The sequence below is a fragment of the Ambystoma mexicanum genome, chromosome 10 (assembly GCF_040938575.1).
Source record: "Ambystoma mexicanum isolate Mex_15411 chromosome 10, UKY_AmexF1_1, whole genome shotgun sequence".
NCBI lineage: Eukaryota > Metazoa > Chordata > Amphibia > Caudata > Ambystomatidae > Ambystoma > Ambystoma mexicanum.
The window spans coordinates 337,665,126-337,690,999 of NC_090932.1; the positions used below are offsets into that span (position 1 = coordinate 337,665,126).

General features: G+C 44.4%; 1 protein-coding gene across 1 annotated transcript in view; it reads left to right on the forward strand.

Annotated features, from left to right (window-relative positions):
• Positions 1-19,167: 19,167 nt before the first annotated feature.
• LSM1 (LSM1 homolog, mRNA degradation associated) overlaps positions 19,168-25,874 on the forward strand; it is a 246,565-nt gene continuing 239,858 nt past the window's right edge. Inside the window, exon 1 of the mRNA XM_069617942.1 lies at positions 19,168-19,332. Within this exon, the coding sequence (XP_069474043.1) occupies positions 19,287-19,332 (46 nt within the window). The 5' untranslated portion in view covers positions 19,168-19,286. The remainder of the gene's footprint in view (positions 19,333-25,874) is intronic.

Consider the following 25,874-nt stretch of genomic DNA (forward strand, 5'->3'; position numbering starts at 1 on the left):
GCATGTGTATTTAAACAAAATAGTTTATCTTGGCTTGTCTTTCTACATTACCTGCTCGATATCACTCCCATAACTAAGTGCCACTTACTTATAATTACATTAAGTATATACCGGATTTCAACCAGCATATTCTTAGGAAAATCCTTACTTATCTGAGATTTCTGCTTGCCAAATGTATGCCTTCTCAATTCCCTTAAGTCTACATGAGCAATAGTAACCATCTACTAAACAGGAAAAATTAATTTGGGATTTCTAAGCATTTTTTACAAAAACAAACCCATCTCGTGATCCACATTGAGACCGAGCTCTGTCGCCCGAAATCTACATATCAATCTCCCTTCATTCTGTCTTTAAAAACGCTCTTTATTATCTCCTCTCTTATTTAATGAAATCTTTTTAAGGCCTATAAATCTTATGTTGTGTTTATTCTGCATTTGGTGATATTTTTGCCAATGTTGTGCCAAAGGAAGCTTGGGGTCTTGGCTACCGATAGAAGAGATATGTTGCCTTATTTTGGTTCTCAAAGGCCTAATTGTACTTCCTATATGGATTTTGTTACAGACACATGTCAGTGCATATACCACAAATGTCGTTTTACAGTTTATGTATTCCTTGATTTGTACTTTCGTTGCACTCTGGCCTATGAATGTGTCAGTGTTCCCATGTGCAAATGTACACATCGTACATGTAGCACATTTGTAGAATCCTATTCTCAGGAGCCGCAGCCATTTCACTGTCCTTTCTTTTTTTTTCTTTTTTTCTTGGCATTTCCTAAGGTTACAAAACAATCACCCCCCTCCCCAACCCTTCTGTCTTCCCCCTCTCTCTCCCTTTCCCCGCGACCAGTAGTGCCTTTAATAACAAAACAAAACTCTAGTAATGTGTTCATCATATGTTTCATATAGTATTGGGGCCTCAGGCAATGTCCAAAATCATAATGTTCTGTGAGCACAGATGGATTTGATAGTCATCCTTCAAATAGTCCATCACTGTGCACCAGTACGACCTAAACTAGCGATCTTCCCTTTGTAAGTTGTACGTCACCCATTCCATGGTTAATACTTGCCAAAGTTTTATAGCCACACATGGTAAGTTGGCGCCTTCCAATTCTGTGCGATCACATGTTGGGCTGTCAACGTCAAAACCACAAATGCCTTTTTATGTTACCTTTCTCGTGAGATCATATTTTTGACCAAAGGTCTGGTAGGCATTCGCCTGCCCCTATTGTTATATTAGCCCCCAAGAAGTCTTGCATGGTCCTGTTAACTTGGCACCGGAATGATGGTAGAGCTGGACACGACCACCATGTATGGAGCCAATCCCCCCTCTTCTTACAATTACACCAACAGACCAGTAGAGTCCCTTTAAAAATAATATTAAGTCTCTCCGGGGTATAGTGCCATTGAGTGAGAATTTTAAACCACAGTTCCCTTAGTTTGATAGACCGTGTTAATTTTGAGATATTAACCCAGAGTGACTCCCATTCCTCCTCTGCTAATGGACGATCCAATGTACCTTCCCATTTGACCATGTACAGCCACTTCTCTCCCGGGCTCCCTTCAAAAAACAAAGTATAAAATGTTGAGATCAAGTGGATGTCCCCCATGTGTTATGCAATATATTTCTCGAATGCAGTAAGCTGTGTACCCGCTTGAGCTTTATTTGGGGGATACAGGGCCCAATGCCAGAGCCTGTAATAACTAAGTCGGAATAGTTCCAATTGGCTTCCCCACCTAAGGGCATTAAGCCTTCCTACCTAATGGGGTAGTAGTCTAATATTAAATAAAAGGAAAGCTCTACAATACATTTGTATCAAAGGAACTCTATTAAGTTAGTATGTTAACTCAGAATTATTCACTCCATCTATTAATTGTCATAAATTCAACTTTATTAAACATATATGCACTATAGCCTTACAAAACATGTATATAAAAAATACAGTTGAACAACATACAATTAATTATGTAATTACACACACATTTAAGAAACAAGAAAGATACACGGTTGACTCGCTTATTCACAACTTTGTAAAGCAAGTAAATATCATGTGCAAAATCTCATTTGTTCTAAAGCTCGACTTGTCCAGGTTTCTGTCCTTTATGCCTCGAAATGCTGGACATTCATTGGGGGCTAAAGGATTATCGTGTTTTTTAAGGCTATAGGGCATATAATAAAATTGAATTCATGACAATGAATAGATGAAATGAATAATTCTTTGAGCTAAGTTACTAACTTATTACAGTGCCTTTGATACTAATTTATTGTAGAGCTTTCCTTTTGTTTAATGTAAGTAACTAAGTAGGTCTTTTTTCCGTGAGTGTAAATAATTGTTTGCATTGATCAAAAGTTTTAATTTCTTGTACTAATGTGAGATCTTCAAGCCTTGTACAACCCCCTCTGCTTCCATTTAGCGAAGGCTTTAGTCTCCATCCCCGGGGTAAACTGAAGGTTCCCAAATATTGGTGTAAAAGGCCCTGGAATCATTGATATGTGTTTCTGTTTCACCACTTCATTCCATACATCGCTCACCAGTACCGTTATTCATGATGCCTTCATACTTAAAGGGCGATCGGCCTTAGGTAACCAGAAAACCTTGGCTAATGGGGCGCCCACCACCGCCCTGTCCATAGCAACCCAATGTTTACTATCATCTCCTGCCAACCAATGTTTCAATATCCTCAACTGTGCTTCCCATTAATACATTCTAAATTCCAAGATGGCCATCCCTCCTCTATTCTTTGGTGCAATTAACGTCCGCAAGGCCACCGTTGGTCTTTTGTTCTACTAAACAAAGGCGGATAAGATGCGATTGAATGATTTAAAAAAACTCATGAGAATAGCTATCGGTAAAGCCGGAAAGTAGTAAAGGAACTGTGGCAAGGTCACCATTTTTATGGAGGCCATGTGCCCCAACCATGATATGTATAAGGGGTTCCGTCTTTGTAAGTCCTTTATTAAGTTATCCAACAGCTGAGGGTAGTTTGCCTCATACAGCGTTGTCATAGATTTCATTATAAAAACCCCTAGGTATTTGATTTTTTCTTCTGCCCATGAAAATAGGGTGAATCCACGGATTTCTGCTATGTTATTTTTTGTTAGGGTGAGGTTAAGTATTTCGGATTTATGCGGGTTCACTTTTAATCCTGAAACTGCCCCAAATTTGGTCAGTTTCGATACTATTGCTTTCAGAGATTCGCAGGGGTCTGATATGTCTAGCAACATGTCGTCGGAAAATGCCATTATTTTGTGTTCAGTTCCTCCAAATTGGGCCCCCTTCACACCCAGCGCCTCCCATATATGTTGTAAGAAAGATTCTAGATATAGTGCATAAAGCAGTGGGGACAAGTCTGGTACCCCTCTCTAGGCGTATCAGGCTTGGAAATTGTCCATTAATGGATAACCGTAAGGTAGGGGTTTGATAGTTTGCCTGTATCTTCTGCATAAAATGCTTGCCAAACCCCATTTTCTGCATTGTTTGGAAGAGAAAGGGCCACTCCACCCAATCGAAAGCTTTTTCAGCTTCCAATGGGAGGAGTACCACAGGGATACCCCGCTGCTCCACTTTCTCCATTAGGCGGCAAACCCTTCTTAAATTATCAAAGGTCTGTTGATTTTTTATGAACCCTGCTTGATCAGGCCCTAACGTATGAAGTCTGTCCTCCATTTGTGTGGCTAGTATCTTGGTGTCCATTTTTGCGTCAATGTTAATGAGCACTATTGGTCTATACGACCCACACCCTGCTGGGCCTTTGCCCGATTCCGGAAATACCACCAGTTTAGCCTCATCTATTGATACTGTGACATGCCCGCTTTTTTCAAAAGGAATTATATAAGCTCGTCAAATGGGGGGGCTAGAATGTGCCCGTATTTCTTTTAGAATATGGCTGTAAAACCATCTGATCCCAGGGCCTTTTTCGATGGGAGTTTCCTTATGGCCGCACTCACATCTTCCTCTATAATATCCTTCTTGAGCTCCCCCCTATCTTTTCCAGATAGCTTCGGAAGAGTACTATGGCTAAATATGTATTTAATGGACATTCCTGTAGCCTTTCAGATGAACATAATGCTCCATAGAATGTTTTTCAAAGCATCTTATTATCCCTTCCGTGCCAATAACTTCCTCCCCTTCTTCTTTCTTAATCTTCAATTTCATTTGGGTGGCCGCCCTTTGTCTTAGTTGACATGCTAATAACTTGCCTGCCCTATTCCCATGGACATAACAATGTTGTTTAGTTTTTAGTAGGGTCCTCTCTGCCTTTTTTGTCCTTAATAGGTCTAACTGGCCTATAACTATTCTATATGTTTTCATTGTTTTCCTCGTAGGGTAATTGCTATTTTTTGTTAATATATTCTGAAGTTGAGTCTCTAAGTCATCTTCAAGCAGCCTAGACATCTTTTCCTTCAATGCTTTGTGGGCTATCAGTTCTCCTCTGACTACTGGCTTGAGAGCATCCCACCATATACTTGGGAAGGTATCTGCATCGCATATTCCCTAAAGTAGGCTTCAATGCGTTCTTCCCCCAAAAAGACTGTGGGCCTCATTACACGGTAGGCGGTAAGGGTTTACCGGTACCGGTATTTTACCGGTACCAGTAAATCCTTACCGCCTTACTACGAGGTCCCTTTGCGGGTTGGGGAATTTAACGCCTGCTTTTTGCAGGTGTTAAAAACCAACCCGCAAAGGGGCCCAGGGAGCTAATTACGGTACCGCAATTTGCGGTGCCGTAATTAGCGCCTTCCTCATTCCCATTATGCCCTATGGGGCAAGAATGGGGAAGGGCAATGGTGGAAGGGGGAATTACCGCCCTGCCAACCTTGGAATGGGGCGGTAATTCCCCTTTCCACCAAGGCGGTGCCGGTATTTTACCGACATGAACCATGGCGCTAATAGCGCCATGGTTCTCCGCCTACCGTGTAATGAGGCCCTGTATCCGCAAGGATCCATTCTGGCAGAGCCCAATTCCACACCCCTCTATTTCGAGTTGCCATGGTCAATATCGCCCCCTAGGGGTACATGGTCCGATAGTGCTATCGATCCCATCAAAACCTCTTGAATTTGACCCACCAGTTTAGCGGATGTACAAATATAATCTATTCACGACTGGGTTTTGTATATGTGCGACTAAAACGTGAATCCTGGTTTACTTCCTCTGTTAACTCGCCACACAACTCAACTCAATTCCTGCATCCCATATTAAATTAAAATCCCATCAGTATCACGTGACCCTCTGCCATATTTTCTAATATCTCCATTGTTGCCGTCAAAAAGCTTTCCTGTGCTGAGTTAGGTGCATAAACTGTCCCAACTGTAAATTCAAAATCACCAAATCTGGATTATTCCTAAATGCGATCAGAAGCCCCGCTTTTTTTTCAATTGTATTTGCCTGTAGAATCTCCGGGTACCCTTGTAGTCTAATTTGTGATTTATCTTTTCTACATATATGGGTTTCTTGGATTGCGAGAATGACTGGTTTCTCGCGCCTCAAGAAAGATCCTAGTTTACAACGCTTTGCAGGTGAATTTAACACCTGAATATTGTATCTAAGTATTTTAAAACTCATGATAAATGCCTAATCCCAACCTTCATGTTCCTTTTCCTTGGACCTTAACCCCTTGTCCCTTTGAGAGTCCTCTTAGGTCTACTCGAGCTGTGGTTATTTTGAAATAACATGCGTATGTTATACTTGTTAGAACCCTCAGTGCTCGATTTTATTTGCTCCCCTACCCCAAGTCGTGCTTTTTCAGTTATCCTGTTGGTCGACCTCCCCATTCTCCCACCCAACCCCAAACCCCCCCTTCAATCCACCCCCACCATCCGCTGAACCCCTCTTCCCTAAACTTTGGGCCAGGCCGGCACATGGGTCCTATTGACAACCTCTGGATAACCCGTCCATGCGCCGGTAAACTCTCTGGGAACAACAAACTGAGGAAAGGTATACTAGCCCATTCCATGAGATCGCAATCCGGTCCCCTACTTCATTTCCCATTCTGATCCCGGCCCTCCATCTCCATTCCCATTCTCCCTCAACTTCTTGTTCACATCAAACTCCCCAGTTCCCTTGGTGTACCTGGTTCGTCTGATCGCGCCGCCATCACCACATTGTGGCGTGTCCTTTGACTTGTCCCAGCCTTTCAGAGCTCTGGCCTTTCAATTTTCCACTTTTGTCATCGACCACTCCGATTGTAGTCTCTGCTTACAGGTTCCTCCTTCCGCATCCGATGTCCCAGACTGCTCTCTTCTGCCTTCCAGCACTACTACATCCAGACCCTCTTAACATTTCGTCACCCGGATCTATCTCCCCTTCCAGGAAAAAAGCAAACCAAAAGGAAAAGTCCATCTATAACATACTTTCTCCTGATTAAGAATACTAGTAACCAGGTTCATCTGCCTCCTTTTGATTAGGGTGGAAAAAGCAGGTCTTGATAAAGCTGAACTTCCAATCCATTGATGGATACGGATGTACCTGTCCGTGTTGCCCTAAGGACTCCTTCCTTCTGCCCATATGATGTAAATGCAACCAGCACGTCCCGGGGTCTGGTCCCTGGTTCTTTCCTAGGAGGGCCCACACTGTGTATTCTATCCAAAAGGATATTGTCTGGAGCGATCTGCAACAGCAGATCTGTGCAAAGAGTTTGTAGTGAGTGCTTGAGGTCTTTGTCTACGGTCTCCTCGTATATTGGATCGTCTTGACTGGTTCTCAAGGTCGTTGCACTGAATTTCTAATTTGTGCGTCATTCGTGTTAGCTGCTTCAGAGTTTCATCATTTTTTTGCGATTCTTCTGCCAATTCTTGTAAAGTTTGTTCTGTATTATCAACTTGCTCTCCTAGTTTTGAGCTTTCCCCTTTAATTTCTAAGACAGCACTTTTTATGTTCGATCTTACTGCAATAATCTGTTCTTGACAAGAATCCTGGAGCGTTTTCTTTAAACGCTGTTGGTTCTCGGCTAGACACTGCATTAATTCTTCCTTGGTAATTGCCATTGGATCTCCATACTCTTTAATCACTTCAGGAGGTGACCGTGCAGCTGGGGAGCAAGTCTCGCCGGGTGCTTGCCGTTGATTCACTGAGTCGTCTGGATTATATGCTCCACTCATTCCTGTAGCATTCATTGCCGTATCTCCTCCTAGCATCAGTGCCCTCCTCTGCCCTCTCGAGACTGCACATTAACCAGAGGTGATTACAAGATGACTCTCCAGCTGTACTCTTTCAATCCTGTGGGTCTCACGTGCAGTCCTAAAGTACTGAGTTCTCTGCCACTTTTATTTTTTTTTTTTTCGTGGTCCGTATCCCTTTGCCAATAAAGCTGTGTCACCTTAACTGCTATTTTAACCCTCCTGTTTCGTAAATAATATGAGGAGTCTTACCCACTGTAGCTCTGTACAGCGAATTCAACCAGCAGAGGGGGTCCTGGTTGGTCCCACCAGCTCAAGGGAAGAAGATTCTTGGAAGATCATCTCTGTCGTTTGAGTCTGAAGATTAGGACCTGCAGCAGGGCTTCACCGGGCGGTTCAGTCGTTGTAGGGGTCCTCTTCTGTCCTCTTCTGTCAGCTCCTCTTCGGTTCTTTCGTCCCAGCAGGCGACTCTGCTCTTCCAGACCCAGAGACCTGCTTTTTATGCAGCTTTCTCCCATTCACACAGCCTGGCTGACAAGCACATATTTATTTATTTATTTATTTATTTAAATTCTTGTAATGCGCCAACATGCCCGTGGGCCTCAGGGCGCACATAAAACTGAACAAACAAACAAACACACATGACAAAGAAGAAAGAGGTGTCAAAGAGTTATTCCAAATTGAAGTAGTGGGCTTTTACAGCACGTTTGAATGCAGTGTAGTCCTGGATATGCCGCATCTGGGCTGGGAGTTTGTTCCATAGAAGGGGACCTTGAGCGTCAAGAGTGGTACCTCCAAATTTGGCTGTCCTGTATTTTGGATGCTTGAGAATAGTGGCAGAGGATGAACGAAGGTTCCTCGCGTTAGATTGAATGCTAATGCGGGCTGACAAATATGTGGGGCTACAGAGGCTGAGGCATTTGTGGGTCGCGGTCAATATCTTGTGTGTTATCCGATGTTTAACGGGAAGCCAATGAAGTTTTTTCCTAAAGATGGAAATGTGTGTACGACGGGACTGATTGAAGATATTACGAACAGCATTATTCTGAGCCACTTGTAATGATTGGATATTGGAGGCTGTGGTGCCCGCTAGGAGGCTGTTGCAATAATCCAATCTAGAATTGATCAGTGCAGTGGACAGAAGGGCACAGTTTTCTTCTGAGATGAATGGTCGAATATAGCCTATTCTTTTATTTATAAGACCGCAGCTAGATTTAATGCTGGAGACATGGGACTTCATAGAAGGTTCTTCGTCAAGAACGACGCCTAGGGTCTTGACTTTCTTTTGGACGAGAATGGTATTGTCGGCAACATGGAAACTAGCATAGTTGGAGTCGAGTTTCGCACGGGTGTTTTTAGATGCCACGATGAGGAGTTCAGTTTTTTTGTCGTTCAGGGCAAGAGAACTGCAGGCCATCCAGTCTTGTATGGCTTTGTATATTTTATTGATGGTTACTGTATCGCTGCTATAGGCGCCACTTAGCTGTATGACCACCTGAGTGTCATCAGCGTAGTTCGTGTATTGCACTCCTAATTTGTTTAAGAGGTCAAGAAGGGGACGAATAGAAAGATTGAAAAGCAGAGGCGATAGGCAGGAGCCCTGAGGAACTCCGCATGTATGAGATATTGGAGAAGATTGATTATCGCCAACACAGACCCTCACCATTCTGGGACCCAGAAAGGAATCAATCCATCTGGATGCAATTACAGAGCAGTTGGCGACCTCTCCGAGCCTTGACACCAGTAAGCTGTGATCAACTAGGTGGAAGGCTGCAGAGAGGTGTAATAGCTTGAGCAAAGCAGCTTGATTGTTATCAGCTACGCTAGCTAAGGCAGATTTAAGATCTAGCATTGCTGTTTCAGTCCCGTGACGAGCCCTATAGACCGACTGACAGGTACCCAAGATGTTATATTTTTCAACATGGGCTTGTAATTGTAAATATGCAAGTTTGTCAATTATCTTGAGAACATATGGCACATTGGTAATGGGCCTGTCATTGTCATTGTTCGCTGGATCAAGATTTTCCTTTTTCAATAAAGGTGTGATCCACGCTGATTTTAGCAGTTCCGGTACCAGGCCCTCATCAAAAGAGAGATTGACCAGTTTGGTAATCCATGGAACCAGAGTTTCTAAAGACTCCTTAAGAGTGCTTGTGGGGCAGTCGTCAGCAGGACAAGACGTGTCTTTAAGGTCCTTTATGATTTTGAGTACTTCATCCTCGGAGTAGTGTGTGAAGGAGAATTGAGGGATGTTGTTTTCGCAGGTATTGGGCAGAACGGTGTCTATGGGGATTTGCTGGGATGTTACATTGCCTAGAGCTTTATTTATTTTTTCTTTGTGAGAATCAATCTTGAGTAGAAAGGCATCATGTATGCCCTGACACCATTTATTGTCCTTAATGATATTATTAATGGTTGGGGGCTGACTTTGAAACTCCGCTAATATTTTGAAAAGCTCCCCAGTGTTGGATTGAGCATTCACTATCCTTGCGTTATGATGTGTGGCCTTAGCTTCTGTGATGAGTTTTTTATAATTGAGGATAGATTTTTTGTAGTTGGTTAGAGTGTTATCGTTGGGGTCTTTCCTCCAGACTCTTTCGAGGGCTTGTTTTTCTTGTCTGGCCACAAGAATTTCATTAGTGAACCAGGTGTTCTTTGTGGTTTTGGTGTTTATTGTCTTCATTTTCAATGGGGCAAGGTCGTGAACTGTTTCTTTGATGTTGGTAGACAGGTGATTGATAAGTTTCGAGGAGTCAACAAAGTTGTCAAGGGGATGAAGTTTGGAAGATAGCAGTGTGGCAAAATTTGGAGCTGTAAGATTTTTAAGGTTGCGAGACATTTTCTGTATGCGTGGGGTGGCATTAAGTTTAGGAGGAGGGGAGGGTAGTGAAATCTTGGCTTGAATAAGAAGGTGGTCAGACCAAATACATGGTGTGGCCGAGATGTCAGAGATATTGGCATTTTGAGACAGGAGCCAGTCTAAGGTATGTTCCTTGCTTTGCGTGGGGGATTTCATCCACTGGGTAAGGCTAAGGGAGGTGATGGTATCCATCAGGTTGGTGCCTGTTTTATCCTGTTGGTCATTGGCTCAATAGTTAAAATCACCCATGATGATAACTGGGCCTTTAGTGGTACAGATCTGAGCCAGTAGGTCACTGAGCTGCTCTTCAAATAGGGGCATGACTTTGGGTGGGCGACAGATCGTGAGTGTGTTTAAAGTGGTATGTGGAGAGGTTTTTATTTTTACCCATAAACTCTCACAGCCTTCTGGAGAGGTATGAGGAATTTCATAACATTCAAGATTTGATTTACATAACAAGGCCACTCCGCCACCTTTACCCTGCAGACTATCTGCTCTAAAAAGAGTGTAGTCGTCGGGCGTGGAGAGTGTGGCTTGGGTGGGAAGGTCAGGGTTGAGCCAGGTTTCAGTTATACCGAAAAAGTCAGGCTTGAGTTCATTAGTTAGGTCGGAAATTTCCACACCATGCTTATATAGCGAGCGTGTGTTGAGAAGGGAGAAAGATAGCACCAGCAAGGGTGCGATCTTGAACTTCATGTTGGATTGGCGTGATATTTTCTTCAGGCACATAATGAACCTAATGCAGGATACGTGAGCAACTAACTTAAAAGGGAGAGGCGTTTGCTTGCCAACGTAATTGAAGCCCCTGCTAAAAAGCTGAGGTTTCCCGCGAGCCGGCGAGCTGCAGCGATGACCGGTGAAGACCGGCGAGACCCAGAAGCGCCGGCACTGAAGCGCCTGGACAAAGGAAATATACCCTAGGGATCCTGGGAAATGTAGTTCACAGAAACTACTTTCGGTTCAGTCCCTCACAACAATCAACAACGAGAGTGCTTTGCTCTCTGCCACTCGTGCACACAATCATACAATATGGTTCCTGAAGTACTCGCAAAAATACAGAATGCAAAGGAGAGGAGAAGTGCTACAAAGAGATCCAATGGGGAGGCAAAAGATGAGACAATACGGTCATGCGTGCCGTTTAGAATTAAATGCTTCCTTAATAGCAGACGGCACCAGTACCTGTAGGGAAGAGATGAGCTGCACAAGGTGTCCACAAGATATATAGGGTGCGCGGTGTGACCGGTGAAGACCGGCGCGACCCAGAAGCGCCGGCGCTGAAGCGCCTGGACAAAGGAAATATACCCTAGGGAAATGTAGTTCACAGAAACTACTTTCGGTTCAGTCCCTCACAACAATCAACAACGAGAGTGCTTTGCTCTCTGCCACTCATGCACACAATCATACAATATGGTTCCTGAAGTACTCGCAAAAATGCAGAATGCAAAGGAGAGGAGAAGTGCTACAAAGAGATCCAATGGGGAGACAAAAGGTGAGACAATACGGCCGTGCGTGCCGCTTAGAATTAAATGCTTCCTTAATAGCTTCCTTAATAGCAGACGGCAGCAGTACCTGTAGGGAAGAGATCATTGCGGGGACAGTCACCCAGCCAATCAAACAGGAGTGCGACTTGGGTTACCAAGGGAACCCATGGCAGGGGTCCTAAAACCCCTCCCTCACATCCTGCCTACCCAGACTTTCAGGCGGCTAAAGGAGGGCTCCTGTGCAGAAGCCCGCAAAAAGACAGTGAACAAAGGAACCAAACATGGTTTGGCGTGTAGAGACGAACACGAGAAAGACTTTTCCAAAAAGAAATGGCGACTAAACCCAGCCGGAATATTAAAAACAATATGGTCAAGTGGGTTTAAGTTCGAGGCTACCAAGATAGCCTAAAACAATACCAGGGTTATTGAAGATAACCGTGGTAGAATAAATAGGGTAGTTACCACTGCCACCAGCCAAGTCTTAATAGAAAGGGAGCAAAACAATGCTCCAAGAGAGACAGACAAAAACAGGTAGGTAGTAACCCTTTCCAGTACTCCATGTGAGATGGTTTGTACTGGGTCTGTGGATTTAAAAGAGGCTAGTAAAGTTAATGGCAACTTTACATGTTCTGGGGGATAGTAGTCAGCCCCAGAAAATGGAGTCTGAGTTGGGAAGTCTAAAAGACAACACTGTGTCACAGCACTGAGGGTGCTATGTAACACATAGGAAAAAGATGATGCCTGTGGAGTAGGTGAGGCTCCACAGTCCACGAACACAATAAAGGTTGAATACACACAGGAAAAACACATGTAAGAGTGGGAAAAAGGCTCACACTCTGACCAGGTGAAAAAAATCAATCCCAGAAATCCAGCAATACTGCTGAGGGACTCACTAGGTAAGGGAAATTAGTCATACTTGAGAATTCTCCCTAACAATAAGGACATCCTATTGACTACTGAACAACATTGAGATATGTGCAATTCATATGCATATTACAAATAAATGTAATTTGGAAAACAAAGTGTGGATCTAAGAGCCTGCGCAACTGAAGAATACTTTGGGTTTCGTTATAACGCATGGAGGAAGGGGCAATAATCCTGTGTATTCCCAAGTGTGACGGGCACCTTTTATGAACTGAGAGTGCCAAAGTCGCAAGGTGATAGTCTAAAAAAAACAATTTTTCAATCCTAAAGGTAGTCAACTTCTCTAAGGAGTTTGTTTTACAGACAGATGCCTCCCTTACAGGGTAACAAGCCGTCCTGTCCCAGGTTTGCAATGGATTGGAACATCCCATATTATTCAGCAGCCGCAAGCTGTTTCCACTTTTAAAAAATTACTCTGTGTTGGAACTAGAGGTCCTGGCCATGGGGCAAATGTTCACACTTGTTACAGACCACTCACCCCTAGTTTGGATTAGCCAACGCAAAGACTCCAACCCTCGGGTCATGCAATGGTTTCTAGACCTACAACCCAATTGTTTCACTGTGGTTCACCGGAAAGAAAAAGACCAGGGAAATGTAAATTTTCTTTCCCGATTCCCCTGTGATACAAATGTGGCTACATTGCATGGAGGAAGGGTATGTCAGAAACCTGAAGGTGTCTCCCTAGCTATTCCCTTGGATCTGACATCCATCTTTTGCACAACACGAAAGAGAACAGACCAACGCCAGAGCCATTTACCTCACATGTCCCAATACATGGGTCAGGCAAAGTCAGGCAATTGACCAGAATCACACACACCCGACGGCACTTTCCCGTCTACACAGGGATAAAAGGTGGAACACGCGAGCACAGGACGAGCAAGGCAGACCGCACAACATGAGAGCTAACTCAGCACGGCAGTTCAAGAGGAGGAGAAAGACAGTGCATACCGAGAGGGTGACAAGGGTAGAAGTGACCTTGCCCTTTCCGACCAAGGCCTGTGAAAACCTCCACAGAAGGAATCATAAGCTGCAAACAATAGCCAGCGTGTGTTGCAGCAGATGTCAACGGTACAAGAGCGCCTTCTCCACTGATTACCAAGCTGGGGAGAGACGCTTGTCTCTGTGGTACCAACCTAGACTCCAAAGAGAGAGAAAGCCAAGTGGTTCATCACAGCTGGTGAGTTGACGGGGGAGTCGATAATAAACCGAACTGTGTTGAACGAAAAGTAGCAAACAGCTAATTTGAACTGTGAAAGGCTTAAAGAGCTATTGATGTAAAAGGGGGTAACCAGCAACAGGAGGAGTCCGTCACCACGTGGGTTCTCACGCAGGAAACACTGGGCGGTTAACCGATGGTAGAAACTACCATAACCAGAAGGCCTTGGGAAAAGGTGAGAAGAGGTCAAAGTGGTCAAACAGGTGTCTTGTAAAATCCTCTGTACAGTTGAAAGTCCTTGACCGACAGATGGTTGTGAAGCTAAGGGAAATGAATCCTGCTTGGTGAAATTAGTGCATTAACAGTTTGTTGTAAAGGTTGGCAAGAGTGAACCCAGCAGAGGGATGCTAACAAGAAAAGGCAAAGCCTGAAGTCCCATGAACAGTGTGCTGACAGGAGTGTACCCGACCGAGGGGTGTACACAGTGAATTGTTTGAAAATACATTAAGATTCTTGAATGCAAGGAGTATTGTAAGACCAGGGGAAGTGGATTATCCCACTTCGCATTTGGATCCGAGCCCGACCGAGGAAGATCCAGGTGTGAAAAGTCATCACCCAAAGTCCATTTGGAAAGGAACTATTTGTTTGTTCGTTTTGTAGAATACATCAGGCCGTCAAAGGCAAGAGACCTTTTATTGAAGAGAGACTGAACCATCGAAGAACCTGATAGCTGGTACGGAACTGTTGACATGTGCTGGGAAAGCTCGAGTGTGTGTTGTGCTCAGGAGATCCACTTTGTCCCATGCTCAAAACGTGTGGAAGGGAGACCCCTGGCAATCACATCCCGACTTATTATTTGTGAACACTTCTTTCTTTATTGAAAACCCTATCCCACACGCTTTCCATAATTAGTTGTAAGGATTTGGCAATTTATTTTGTTTAGTATAGGCCTTTTACTTTGACAAGATGCCACAAGGACTGTCTTATTTTGTCATTTGATGGTCGAAGCTTGATCCCATCTTAGATTTAGGTTAGACGTTTTTCCACCCTGCATTTACGGTTTGATAAATACCCTTGAACTGTGATCACTTGTGTCTGGCTTTACTGTTGCCACCATGAGTCCCTTACAGAGTGTAAGAGCTCTGTTGATAAGAGTATCAGTCAATAACAAGAATTCTGCCAGAAAAGAGGAACCTGGGTTTTTTCTGCTTCAGCTTTTCCCCCCCACATTTTCAGACCTTCCCTTCGGTGGTCCCCATGTCTTTCCTGTATTGTCAGGGGGACATTGTGGCTACTGGAGGGCACTGTCTTTTCTTCACCAAGGAAAGCCTGAACTCCAAAAAGAAGAAGTTGGAGAAGAAGTCTTCTGGAGATTCTTCTTCTGTCTCTCATTCTATAAACAGTGAGAGCCCAAGTAATAAGGGGAAACTTGAGAGTACACATCCAGATCACTGCCTTGGGTCTGCTACGGAAGGCCCGCCAGGCAGAGGTTGCTGCGCCAGGACCTCTTTTCCTGATCTTCCATTTTAGCCCCCAGACGCTGCACCTTGTTAATCAGCCCATCCAGATCGGTGGCTGCTGTATACAAATTATCCTCCTGTGTGCTGATGCGCTGCTTCATTTCAAGAGCTGCCTGTGCATTCAGCCTAGTATGCAGGTCCCGTTTGATGTCCTGGACGGCGCCATTGGTTTCCTGCGACCGCTGTCCTATTACTTTCATCTCGGCCAAAATGACTTGCAGTTGGGCTTGGATATCCATCCTGCATCGCTTGTGGGATGAGCGCCTCACTGGAGCACTGGCAGAGGTTGCGTCCTCGATGTTGTCTGAGGTGGAATCAATGGCAGCCTTTTGCACTTGACGGCTCCAATGCCCAAAGGGAGGCTGTCACCATGTGCCTTCCCAGCAGTGGTGGTATAGAATGAGGAAGGGCCACTTGCGCAAGTAGCGCTCACAAGCCAGCCAGGCCCCCACGATGCAGGGACAGTGCTAATGTTGACCAGCACGGGAGGCAGCCCAGGCAGTGTATTGATGGCCTCACGTATGTGTTGCGGGCCGGAGTAGTCATTGACGATGTAGAGGATAGGGCAGAGTCCCTGGTGCCCTTTATGCACTATCCATTTGATGTCGCAGGCCAGAAGCCTTTAGCATGAGGTTACTGGAAGGGGCATACGGGCCAGTATCACAGCCTAGTCAGTTGTGCTTGTTCCTCACCATCTGCAGTGGAGAACGTGCCTTCCCCAACTCACTTCTGCTTCTCCTGCAGGGCTCCAGATTATACAGAATGGCAGCTGTGCCAATAGTGGGGCAAACAGTCTGCAGGTGCTATCTATGCACCAACGCTGCATACAGCCAGCAGTGTATCTCCTGCTGGATATGTGCCTTGTGGCTGCTCTTCCTTTCTGTGTGCAGGCCCCGATTTATCAGGGACCCGGATCGGCATCAGGCACACCCCGCTAGCAAGACAGGGCCATGATCAATGCCCTGGATCAGGGCACAGCAGTGCCGTTCCACTGACTGCCAGTGGGGTCCATGCTGTGTGCTTCGCAGCTGCAGGAACCATCAAGCAGCCGGTATCTCCGGTCTTCATTCAATGGGCCTCAATGTCAGTGTGCGGATCCGCCGGGGGGCCAGTGGAGTTCCACCACCAGCTTGGGGGCCAACACCCCTCACAGGGAATAGTATGGCCCTGCGGTGGATCCTGATGCAGGTTCCATCGCGGGGTCTGGGTGATCCCCACCCAGATGCGGTGTCAAGAGCGGCTCAGCAGTGGAGTCCAGTGCATGTCCCTTGCCCAGCGGGGATTGTCAGAGCAGGCCCATCTGCAACGCTGGACAGCCCGGAGCCCCCCACCACACCAGCTTCTACCCGGTACCTTGGGTGTATTTTGCTTGTGTGCAGGCAGTATAGGCCGCCGGCACACGCCATCAGGGAATCACAGCTCATAAAGCATCTTTGGGCCCAGGGTATGTTTATGCCCACCCAGCGTGGTCCGGATATCTATGCTATGACGGAACCAGACAGTAAAAACCCTTGTCTACCAGTCCTGAGGAAAGCATGAGAGAAACAACTGTCATGAAAGTTCTGTAATCTCTGAGCAGATATCGCTCATGCTCGAAACATCAATAGTATCGACCAAAGTGTATTGAAACAAAAACAACACATTAAGTCACTGCATAGTAACCTCACCATACTGATTGTTTGGATTAACCTACGTGAGTTCTATATGAGTCATAATATTGAAACTGTAGGTGCTCCATTTTTGTGCAATTGTTGTGAAATTGTCTTGTTTTAAAGGCATTTTTAAATTTTGTATTACATGATGAATAAATTGTTACTTTTTACCGATATGAGTCAATGATCTGCTATTAAAAGAGAGGCCAATTTGTGGCCTGTCACATTGTGGTGCATTACACATACCTCAAAGTGTGAAAGGGAGGGGTGGCCTATATCTCACCTGTATATGTGCTAACTTTGATCCCTCATGAGATAGGCCCCCCGAAAACAAAAAAGAGGGCTCCTAACCCCATACTTTATCTAAAGCCCTGCAATGCTCTCCACAGTGTGGCTGTGCTGCAGTGGACCTGTTCCTTCTGACCTGTGGCTGAATAACTTAAACTTCTGCTATTTGCCCAAACTGTTCAGTTTTAATTCCCTGATGGTGACAGACCACTTGCAAATCTTTGCCACTGTGTCAGGACCGCTCAGAACTATTGGAAAAAGGTACTCCTGTTGCACGCAGCAGAAGTCACCTTCTTTATTCCTTACTCTGCCTATGCAAATCGGGGCTTTCTTCGTCCATCGGTTCATGAGCAGACGATTTCGTGGCGCGAGCACAGACTGCATGGCGTCTGCTAGACCTCTGCGGTTTCTCATTGTGTGTGGATCGGAGCACACCAGGCTCACCTGTTCCACTCGCCTAATACCGGCGACGGCTCACCTCACAATCCAACAGCAAATTGAAGGGGCAGACTGGGTTCAAAACATGTTGAAAACTGTAGTAAACACAATCCCAAAGAAGTATGGAAACCAGGCCGAGGTCAAAGCAGGAGCTCACGTAGCAGAAGGTGGGGCAAACTTCTGACAGACCTGAGGGGAACATGGTAGAAGAAAACAAGGAGTGGGGAATGGTACACAGAGGAACAGATGGGGTAGGAGGTACAGAAGCAGCGAAAACAGATGACACAGTCAAGGTAACATGGGAGCGCTGGGATCAACACTAAGTGAAGAGCGCTGCAATCCACGTTTCGTGGCCTCTTATGCTGCAGAACAGCTTTATGTGCGGAAACGGCTTGCAGCGTGCTGGCAATCCAACGCATCAGTTGACAGGGCTTTGGCGCTGTATAAATTACCTAACATAACATAACACAACTGAGGTGGTGCTGTGCATTGGCGTCCATTCAAGGCTTCCTGGAGAAAACAGAGACCCGCCAGGCCCCGGGCTTCTAGGGAAGAGTGTTGCATCGTCATAGGTTAGAAAACCTGAAAAATACGCATCCACACTTAAATGCAGTTGGGGCCGTAGGCGCAATACAAATGACCACAGTCACAGACATAGACATCGCTTTGAATAAAAGAAAATTACAGAAAATTAAAAATATATTGTACTGGACAGCAGTGTAGGTCTTCCCTCAGCAGAGATCAGAGGATGCCTGTGAGCGACAAGGGTCCCACTGGAGTGTTTAAACACAACACCTCTTTGCTAATGGTTGTGGAGCGGGAATTTGCTATTTTGCAAAAATAAAACCAAATAAAGCTCAAGTTAAATATCCAATTACGTACCCAGTATGAAGACCAAAAAGTTAAACTGTCTCTCATTGTCCTTATGTGCTCATATTTTAGACGCACAAAGGGTTTGCATTCATGAGGAATTTGATATTTTCTTCACACTATACATAACTACCAGGATGCATATGTGAACCAGTAAGCAGTAGAGCTTACCACAGTAGCCTTTGTTATGTGGCTTTACGTTTTGAAAGTATATTTGCAAAACCTAAGGGCAATGTGTTAGGTACGTATTACTTTCTATTCTAGAACTTGTATTCCCCATTTAAGGGGACAGGGAAGCTAAAATATAATTTTACTATAACAAGGATGTATATATTTCTTAAGCTGCTTTGTTATCATTGCTGTAATGTTCAAGTCATCTTCACAAAACATAAACCTAACAACCAACTAACCTGAGAAAATATGTGGTAAAGTGCTTATGTTGTAAAATGGTCTGAAATCCCTGCTTGGCCATTTGTGAGCAATCCTGGGCACGTCATTTTATTTCACTGTGCCCTGAATAGACGATTATCTAATAAGTCAAGAGAACACATGTGTGCAGTTTGTTTAATTATTAATTTAAAATAAATAAATAGGGATGTATGGTCCATGGAAATAAATGAGCAGAAATCCACCTGGAAAATTCGCAAGGAACTGGCTGCACGTGTCTCACTGTCAGAGCGGGTTTGTTGGGGGTGCTATTGCCTCCTCAGCTCTCGCCTGCCATTAGGCGATTAACAAAATCTTCTTTTCCGCTCTTTAAACATAGGGTTTTTAATTGAACGTAACATTGAGTGGACAGAGCTACTGCATTACGTCGGTTTGTTGGAACGTAACGTGTAATACACGTGATGAGGACGCGTTGCTAGGTCCGTTGTTCTAAGTCTAATGGTAACTAGTTGCTACAGTGAGTAGGGGAGATTGCTTTCTGCCCGCCGTGTCACTGAGCATCACCAGAGAGACGAATACCGGCACAATACTCCACCATGAACTACATGCCGGGGACAGCCAGTCTCATAGAAGACATAGACAGTGAGTGTAGTTTGCGTGTCTGCTGCTTGTTTGTGGGGGAGACACTTTTGTGAACATGTTTTGCTTTTTCGCCTTTGTTTTACTTTAGCGTCCTGAAATACGCCAGTCGACGAAGTATGCCAATATTCAAATATATTAAAATTTTTCTCACTCTCCAGCAAACTTGTTTCCCAAAGTATGTTAGGCTTGGGTGTTCCAAATAGGGATATAGAACGACACATGTCGGTGGTTGGGGGTACTGCAGACCCAGGTAGCAGGAAATTTGGGACTGAAGCCTTTGGGCACCTAGAAGGAAATATGGCGCTGGATAGTGGGGATTACTATTAATTTGGGTAATGGTGGGGTGGCGAGCGTATTCATAATGAATTTGAGGACAGCGAGTGACCGGTGGCATAAGGAAAGTGGGGGTGGTGGTGGTGAGGGTTTTGAGTTTATCTCAATAAGCAATGGTGTGTACCTGTCCAAAAGAGGTGGCGCGATGATGAGTCGGAATTGGCACCTTATCACTTAATTTTGAATGGAACAAAAGCTACATGTTTTTGTGATGTATGTACCTTCATATCTCCCATTATAATAAATGTGTTTGTATGATGCATCATTTCATGCCCCCATCCCAGGATTCTGCACGATACAAATCTACCACAGTCACTCAACATCACCTTTTATTCGACATTTCAACTAGTAGCTAATCAAACGTACGATTCATCAACGCAATATAAAAGACATAATTATAACATCATGTGAAGTGCATGATCGACAATGACCTATACAATACAAGGAATTAAAAACTAGTATCGCAGCAACTGTCAGCTTCTGCCTCCTTAGTTGTCCAAACTTGCCAGCCTTGTCATCGCCTTAGCCATGCCCTATGAATATATTTAGATACAGCTTAAATCTACATTTTTATCTTTAGTTGGTTTACAAAAGATCATTGCATATGATTATTTCTCAACACAGGATACAAATATAATAGACGGAATGCTGCATAATCAGGGCACAGAAAAGTGCTGTATTGTTTCCTCCATTTCATTGCAATTAGGACAGATCTCGAGATTTAATGCACCTCAAGAATGCTTGAAGTGCGCTAAAACTGAACCATATGCACAGTGAGGTAGAAGGTGGAGGATTAACGAGGTCAAGGTAGTCCTGTTATCCAAATGTCTTCTTGCTAGTCCAGTACTCGCGACCTGTGGGAGAATGTTTGCATGACGTTTTTAATCGATCTTCTACATAGATATTATATGCCCCCCCCTAGATTGATGACACCTGGATTTTCACTTAGGCCACCAAATTATTATTGTTAGGGTATTTTAGTGCAGACCTAGCTTCGAGAATCAAATGAACGCTGTATAATCAGAGGGGAAAGAACATGGTGAAGGAAGCAGAGAAACAAGGAGTGGGGAGCTAACAGGGGAGGGGAAAAGGTGGACCATCTATCAGCAAGGGATCTGCAAGCAACTAGGGGAGGAAACAGTGGGAATCAGATCACCCATTCTCATGTAAGGTGGGGAATGGAGGGAGTGTGGACCTAGTTGTCGGGGAGGAGCCATTCTTTGAAGAGGAGGGCGTTGAGCTCCTCCTTGAACTGTACAAACGAGGGGGTAAGTCTGATATTGCCAGGGAGGAGATTCCGGGGTCTTGCGGTTTAGACAGAGAAGGTCTGTCTTCTGGTTCTTTCCTTCCTGCACTGATGAAGTTAAACTCTGCACATGTCATTACTGCTCATCGATCGTACACCTCCAGAGATGCTGAGTTTCTCATTGAGGTAGCTTGGGGACTTCAGAGTGTCAGCCTTCTAGATGATGCAGCAGGATTTGAAGATGATACGGGCCTGCATTTTGATGAGAGTTGGGGTGATGTGGTTGAATTTACAGAGTCTTTTGATGAGTCTTGCTGCACCGTGCAGGACCCATCTTGGTAGTCACCGTAAGGCCTTCCAAAAGGGCATTGCCACCACCCAAGTGGGAGAGGACCAAGGCTTGGACAACAGACCTGAGGTTGTTTTCTGAGAGGAAGGGCTTGATTTTGCACAGGAGAGTAAGTTGGTAACAATCTGCTTGTGTCTTCCTTGCTATGTGCTGTTTGAAGGAGAGTTGTCTGTCGATGTGGAACCCACAAGACCTAAATGGTGCATGTGGCCAGCTGATGTGTGAAGCCCTCAAGGTGCAAAGAGGGCCAGATCTGGATGTCTGGAGGTTCGGTTTTATTGGTCAGTAGTAACCTGTAAGCTACTCAGAGCTTGCAAGCCATTCCTCTCTGACAATAGCTGCCTGATCCTGGCGAGGGCTCTAATACTCTCCAGAATTGACTACTGTAATACCTTATACAGCGGTGCCAATAAATCTACCATCCAAAAGCTCCAAACACTTCAGAACAACACCCTAAGAACAGCCCTAGCCATAAACAAGAAAACTAACATCTCCTCCTTGAGACGCCAACATAAATGGTTATCCACATCTAACAAAATGCAACTAAAAACACACTCCTTGACCTACAAAGCCCTTAATAAAGTATCCCCAGCTACCTCATAGGTTCTTCTCTGGAGTTTATCTATCTCAGACCTACCAGAACTGGGAATGTTAACTGTCTGACCATACCCAAATATAAGCTCACCACTATCGGGGGCAATAGTTTTACTGTCAAGGCAGCTAAACTCTGGAATTCACTGCCTCAGGATCTTAGAGCAGACCAATCCTAGCTACATTTCAGGAAAAAGGTAATAAAACACATCATCACTACTGACCCCTAGTCTCCCATTACCCACTGGTGACCTGCCCACATCCAAGAGACCTTTCATTTCTGCATTAATAGTGTACTACTGCGTTAACTCTGAATACCTTGTTTAATGTAACCAACCCGGGAGACTAAGTGTTACATGAAGGGACCCATTTTTGGCATAGATATACGTTGCACAGTGTCTATTGCTTATCTCTGTAACTACATTGGCTATTCCCTGTCTTCACCTCTATTCTGTACATTATGTATATCTTGTATCATGTAAATATTGTATTTCTCGTTACTATGTAAATACTGTATCCTGTGTATATTCGTAAGCTTTGCATTTCCATACTGTTCTGCCCATTTACTCACGAGTCTGGTGCGCCTAACAAATGAATAAACAAACAAACAAACAAACAGTACTAATTCAGTTTAGGAAGGGTTGACCTTCAGTTAAGCACTGGATATCCATGATTGGATCAATGAGAGGCACGCCTTGAGACTGTGGATGTCTTTGAATCTTGAGGTAGATCTCCTTATTGTTGGATGTGGATGTTATGTGGAGCGAGGAGCGTTCCAAGTCGTTTCCTGTATCATTGCAGGATTCCATGGTGATCGGTAGCGTTGGCGATCTGGATGAAACCATTTGCACAAATTGGTGGCGATTAGCAAAGTACCATTTGAACCATCTAAGGGCGAATTAGCTGATCCCCCCCCCCCCTTCCCCATGCAGCAATGTTGATTATGCGTGAGTGGTGGTCTACTGTGACATGCTTCTGAGAGGTCAAGGAGAATCTGGAGGCCTGGATGGCCATAATCCAGGATTTTAAGGGCATAGTCGATCACCTTGATGGTAGTTGTTTCTGTGCTGCGGCTGATGCTAGATTGGTAGGACTGAAGTAGGTTGTTGACTTTGATGTGCTGGAGGTGTTGCATGGCTACTGCTTTCTCAAGGATCTTACCTAGGATGGGAAGATGGGTGATGAAGCGGTAGTTGCTGAGGTCTTGGGGTTCAGTGTTCGTTTCTTGAGAAGCAGGAGGATTTGTCCAGTCTTGATTGTCGAGGGGAAGGCACCTTGAGTTGGGGAACTGTTGATAATTGTCAGGCAAAGGAGTGCTTCAGTAGGAAGGGTCTTGAGTACGGAGGCAAGAAGGATGTTGCCATAGAGACTGGTGGACATTGGATTAGAAGGCACTGGACTAGAAGGCACTTTGCTATATTGGATGACATACTGCTGCTTGCACAGGATAGAAAACCCCACACCCCATACATCCCTGAAAAGCTGTAGGGTTCTGCAAGGATGCAGCCCTTCACCATTACTTGTCAACACCCACAGGACTTATGATGCTCACAAAGTGAGGAGAGGAGGTATATAAGTCATGCACACCTCATTTTCTACAATTATGTGGATGATGTCCAAATCATGTGCAAACTTACCAATGCCTCTGCATCTGTTCCATATTCATCCAGTAGGGGGCAGGAAAAGTTTTCAAAGAGTTAGGGTAATTATTACCATGGAAAGATAGTTGATAAACGTCAGGAATGCCAATGGTACGGTACTAGCACTCAGTCCAATTAAAGTTTAAAGTTTTTTTTTTCCCAATACAAACAGTCCATCACACAACATATTAAACCGGTACTTTATAAGACTCACTTTAGTTATAGCATGGATATGAGTTAGCTCATATTTAAAGCATTTGTTGTGAAGTAGTGCTGCACTATAACTTTTATTTTTCAGTGTGATGGTCTTCGTGCTAGGAATTCCTAAATGTTGTCAACTTCAACTTTTTAAAGGTAGTAACAATAATCATTATAACGTTTCCTTTGAGGGTTTTTTTCTTCTTTTTTCCATTGTCATGTTTCGCTTGTCCTGAACATATTATTGTTGTTGGTCGTAGTGTGGTCTTGTATGCCGTATTTGTTTTGTATAGCTTTTGTGGTTAGTTATAAAAAGGCCCAATGCAAAAAGCACTGTTTTCATTATTCAATTTGATCATGAAAACATTGATAAATCTTTGCTAAATTTGGCATGAGTGTTTGTATCAATTGCTTTGCGAGATTTACTTTCATGGATGAGGTCAAACATATATTTTGTCATTTTCCTATGTTAAGTTTCATGTAACCTTAATAATAATCATATCTAAATCCATACAATCATTTCTTGACCCTCAGAAATGAGTACCAGCTTTCAGCAGTCAACAAGCAGTAGCAAAGCTAATGTGTCTGGCCGTACAACTTCAGAGTCTTCCTTGAGTTTTTTATTTTATTTAACCACATTCAGCCAATGGCCCTTCATGCACATAACTGGAAAAAAGGTTCAACCAAAAAAAAAGACCTAGTTATAAAGGGGCATCTTGTTTCCGAGAAGAAAAAGCTTAAAAGCAGCACAGCATCTCAAGAAGGGGGGGTGATGTTTCAAAATGATTCCCCATAGTTTCAACAATTTCCTTTGCCAAAATTATCTCTCAAAATGTTCTTCTTTAATGGGGGATGGGGGCCACCATAACCTTTCCACTACCCTTACCCACCACCCTATACCCCTAATCCACAACATATAATTACCTATTTTACTGCCTCGAGGTAATTTAGGCAGTCAATTACCATGAAGTATTTTACTTCAACAAAACCACAGTGAGTCTTCAAGAAAAAACAGGGCCTCCAATCCCCTTGAATGGAGGGTTTGGCTTATGTGGATATCTGTAACAATCGATTGCAAGTTACACCACAGATACAATTTTCTGCGTTCATAGGCGATAACCTGTCTAAAGAGACTTTCTGATGAGCAGCGTTTGCTTATATCACTTGAACTGGTCAACAGAACAGGGCAGCAGATGAGAGAAAATTGGAGCGATCAGGAGGAAAAAAAAAACAGTGACCCAAAAGGTCATGACGTCTCACCCAAACAAAACGCCCTCAACAAACACAAGAAGAAAGTAGGGGAGACAACAGGGTAGATTGTGGATTCCCACAGGAACAGCAGGGGAGAATTGTAAGCCGCACTAGCAGCCACTCACATACTATTCCCCTTGAAGCTGGTGTGGAGCCTCAGGTTGGAGGCCCCATGACAGGAAAAGGAAGCAAGCCATAACATAAATCAAGATGGTGGGACTCTTCTGCCTGCCTGCCTCTTCTTTCTGGCTACGTCTCATGCCTGTTAACCTCAAAGGGACTCATTAGTCAGCACCCTGATGTTAGAGGAGCTTTGTGTCTGTGCTGCCTCTGAAGCACCGGTTTCAAGGCAACCTCCTGGGACAAGTGCCTATGCCCTGGAGGAGTGTGTTGGGCTTCCTACAGGACAAGCAAAGGGGCAGCATTGTGGCTATTGTTCCACATGTCTGTAGTGAGGACTGCCAGAGCAGACACCAATTCACACCAGTCCTGTCATAGCCGGTCATGCTCACAGAGCTGACAGTAGTGTGATAGCAAATTGCTGTGGTTGTATAAGTGTGTGCTCTAAGCAGTCGCCATGCCAGAACTAGGCATGGCTCGTATTTCAAGATTTTTGTGCCACAAGCCTGACTAATGCATACAATTATTATACTTTAGATCAGAGTGCAGAAGATTAATAAGCCACCGTTGCCTGCAGGAGGTTTGTGTTCCAGCAGCTGTCAGGGATGCACATGTGACCTTTAAACCTGCCCTGTGCAATGCTCTGCCCTGCGGCTGAGAACCGCAGTAGGCTGTCTTAGCAAAGGCACATGTGTGCACCATAATTTTGACATCCAGCATTTATTAATGTTAAAGAAATTAAAGCTCAGATGATCACGTCCTTAGCTGTATGACTTTTTTCTGAAGCTCATCAGGGTTTTATACTCTCAAAAGT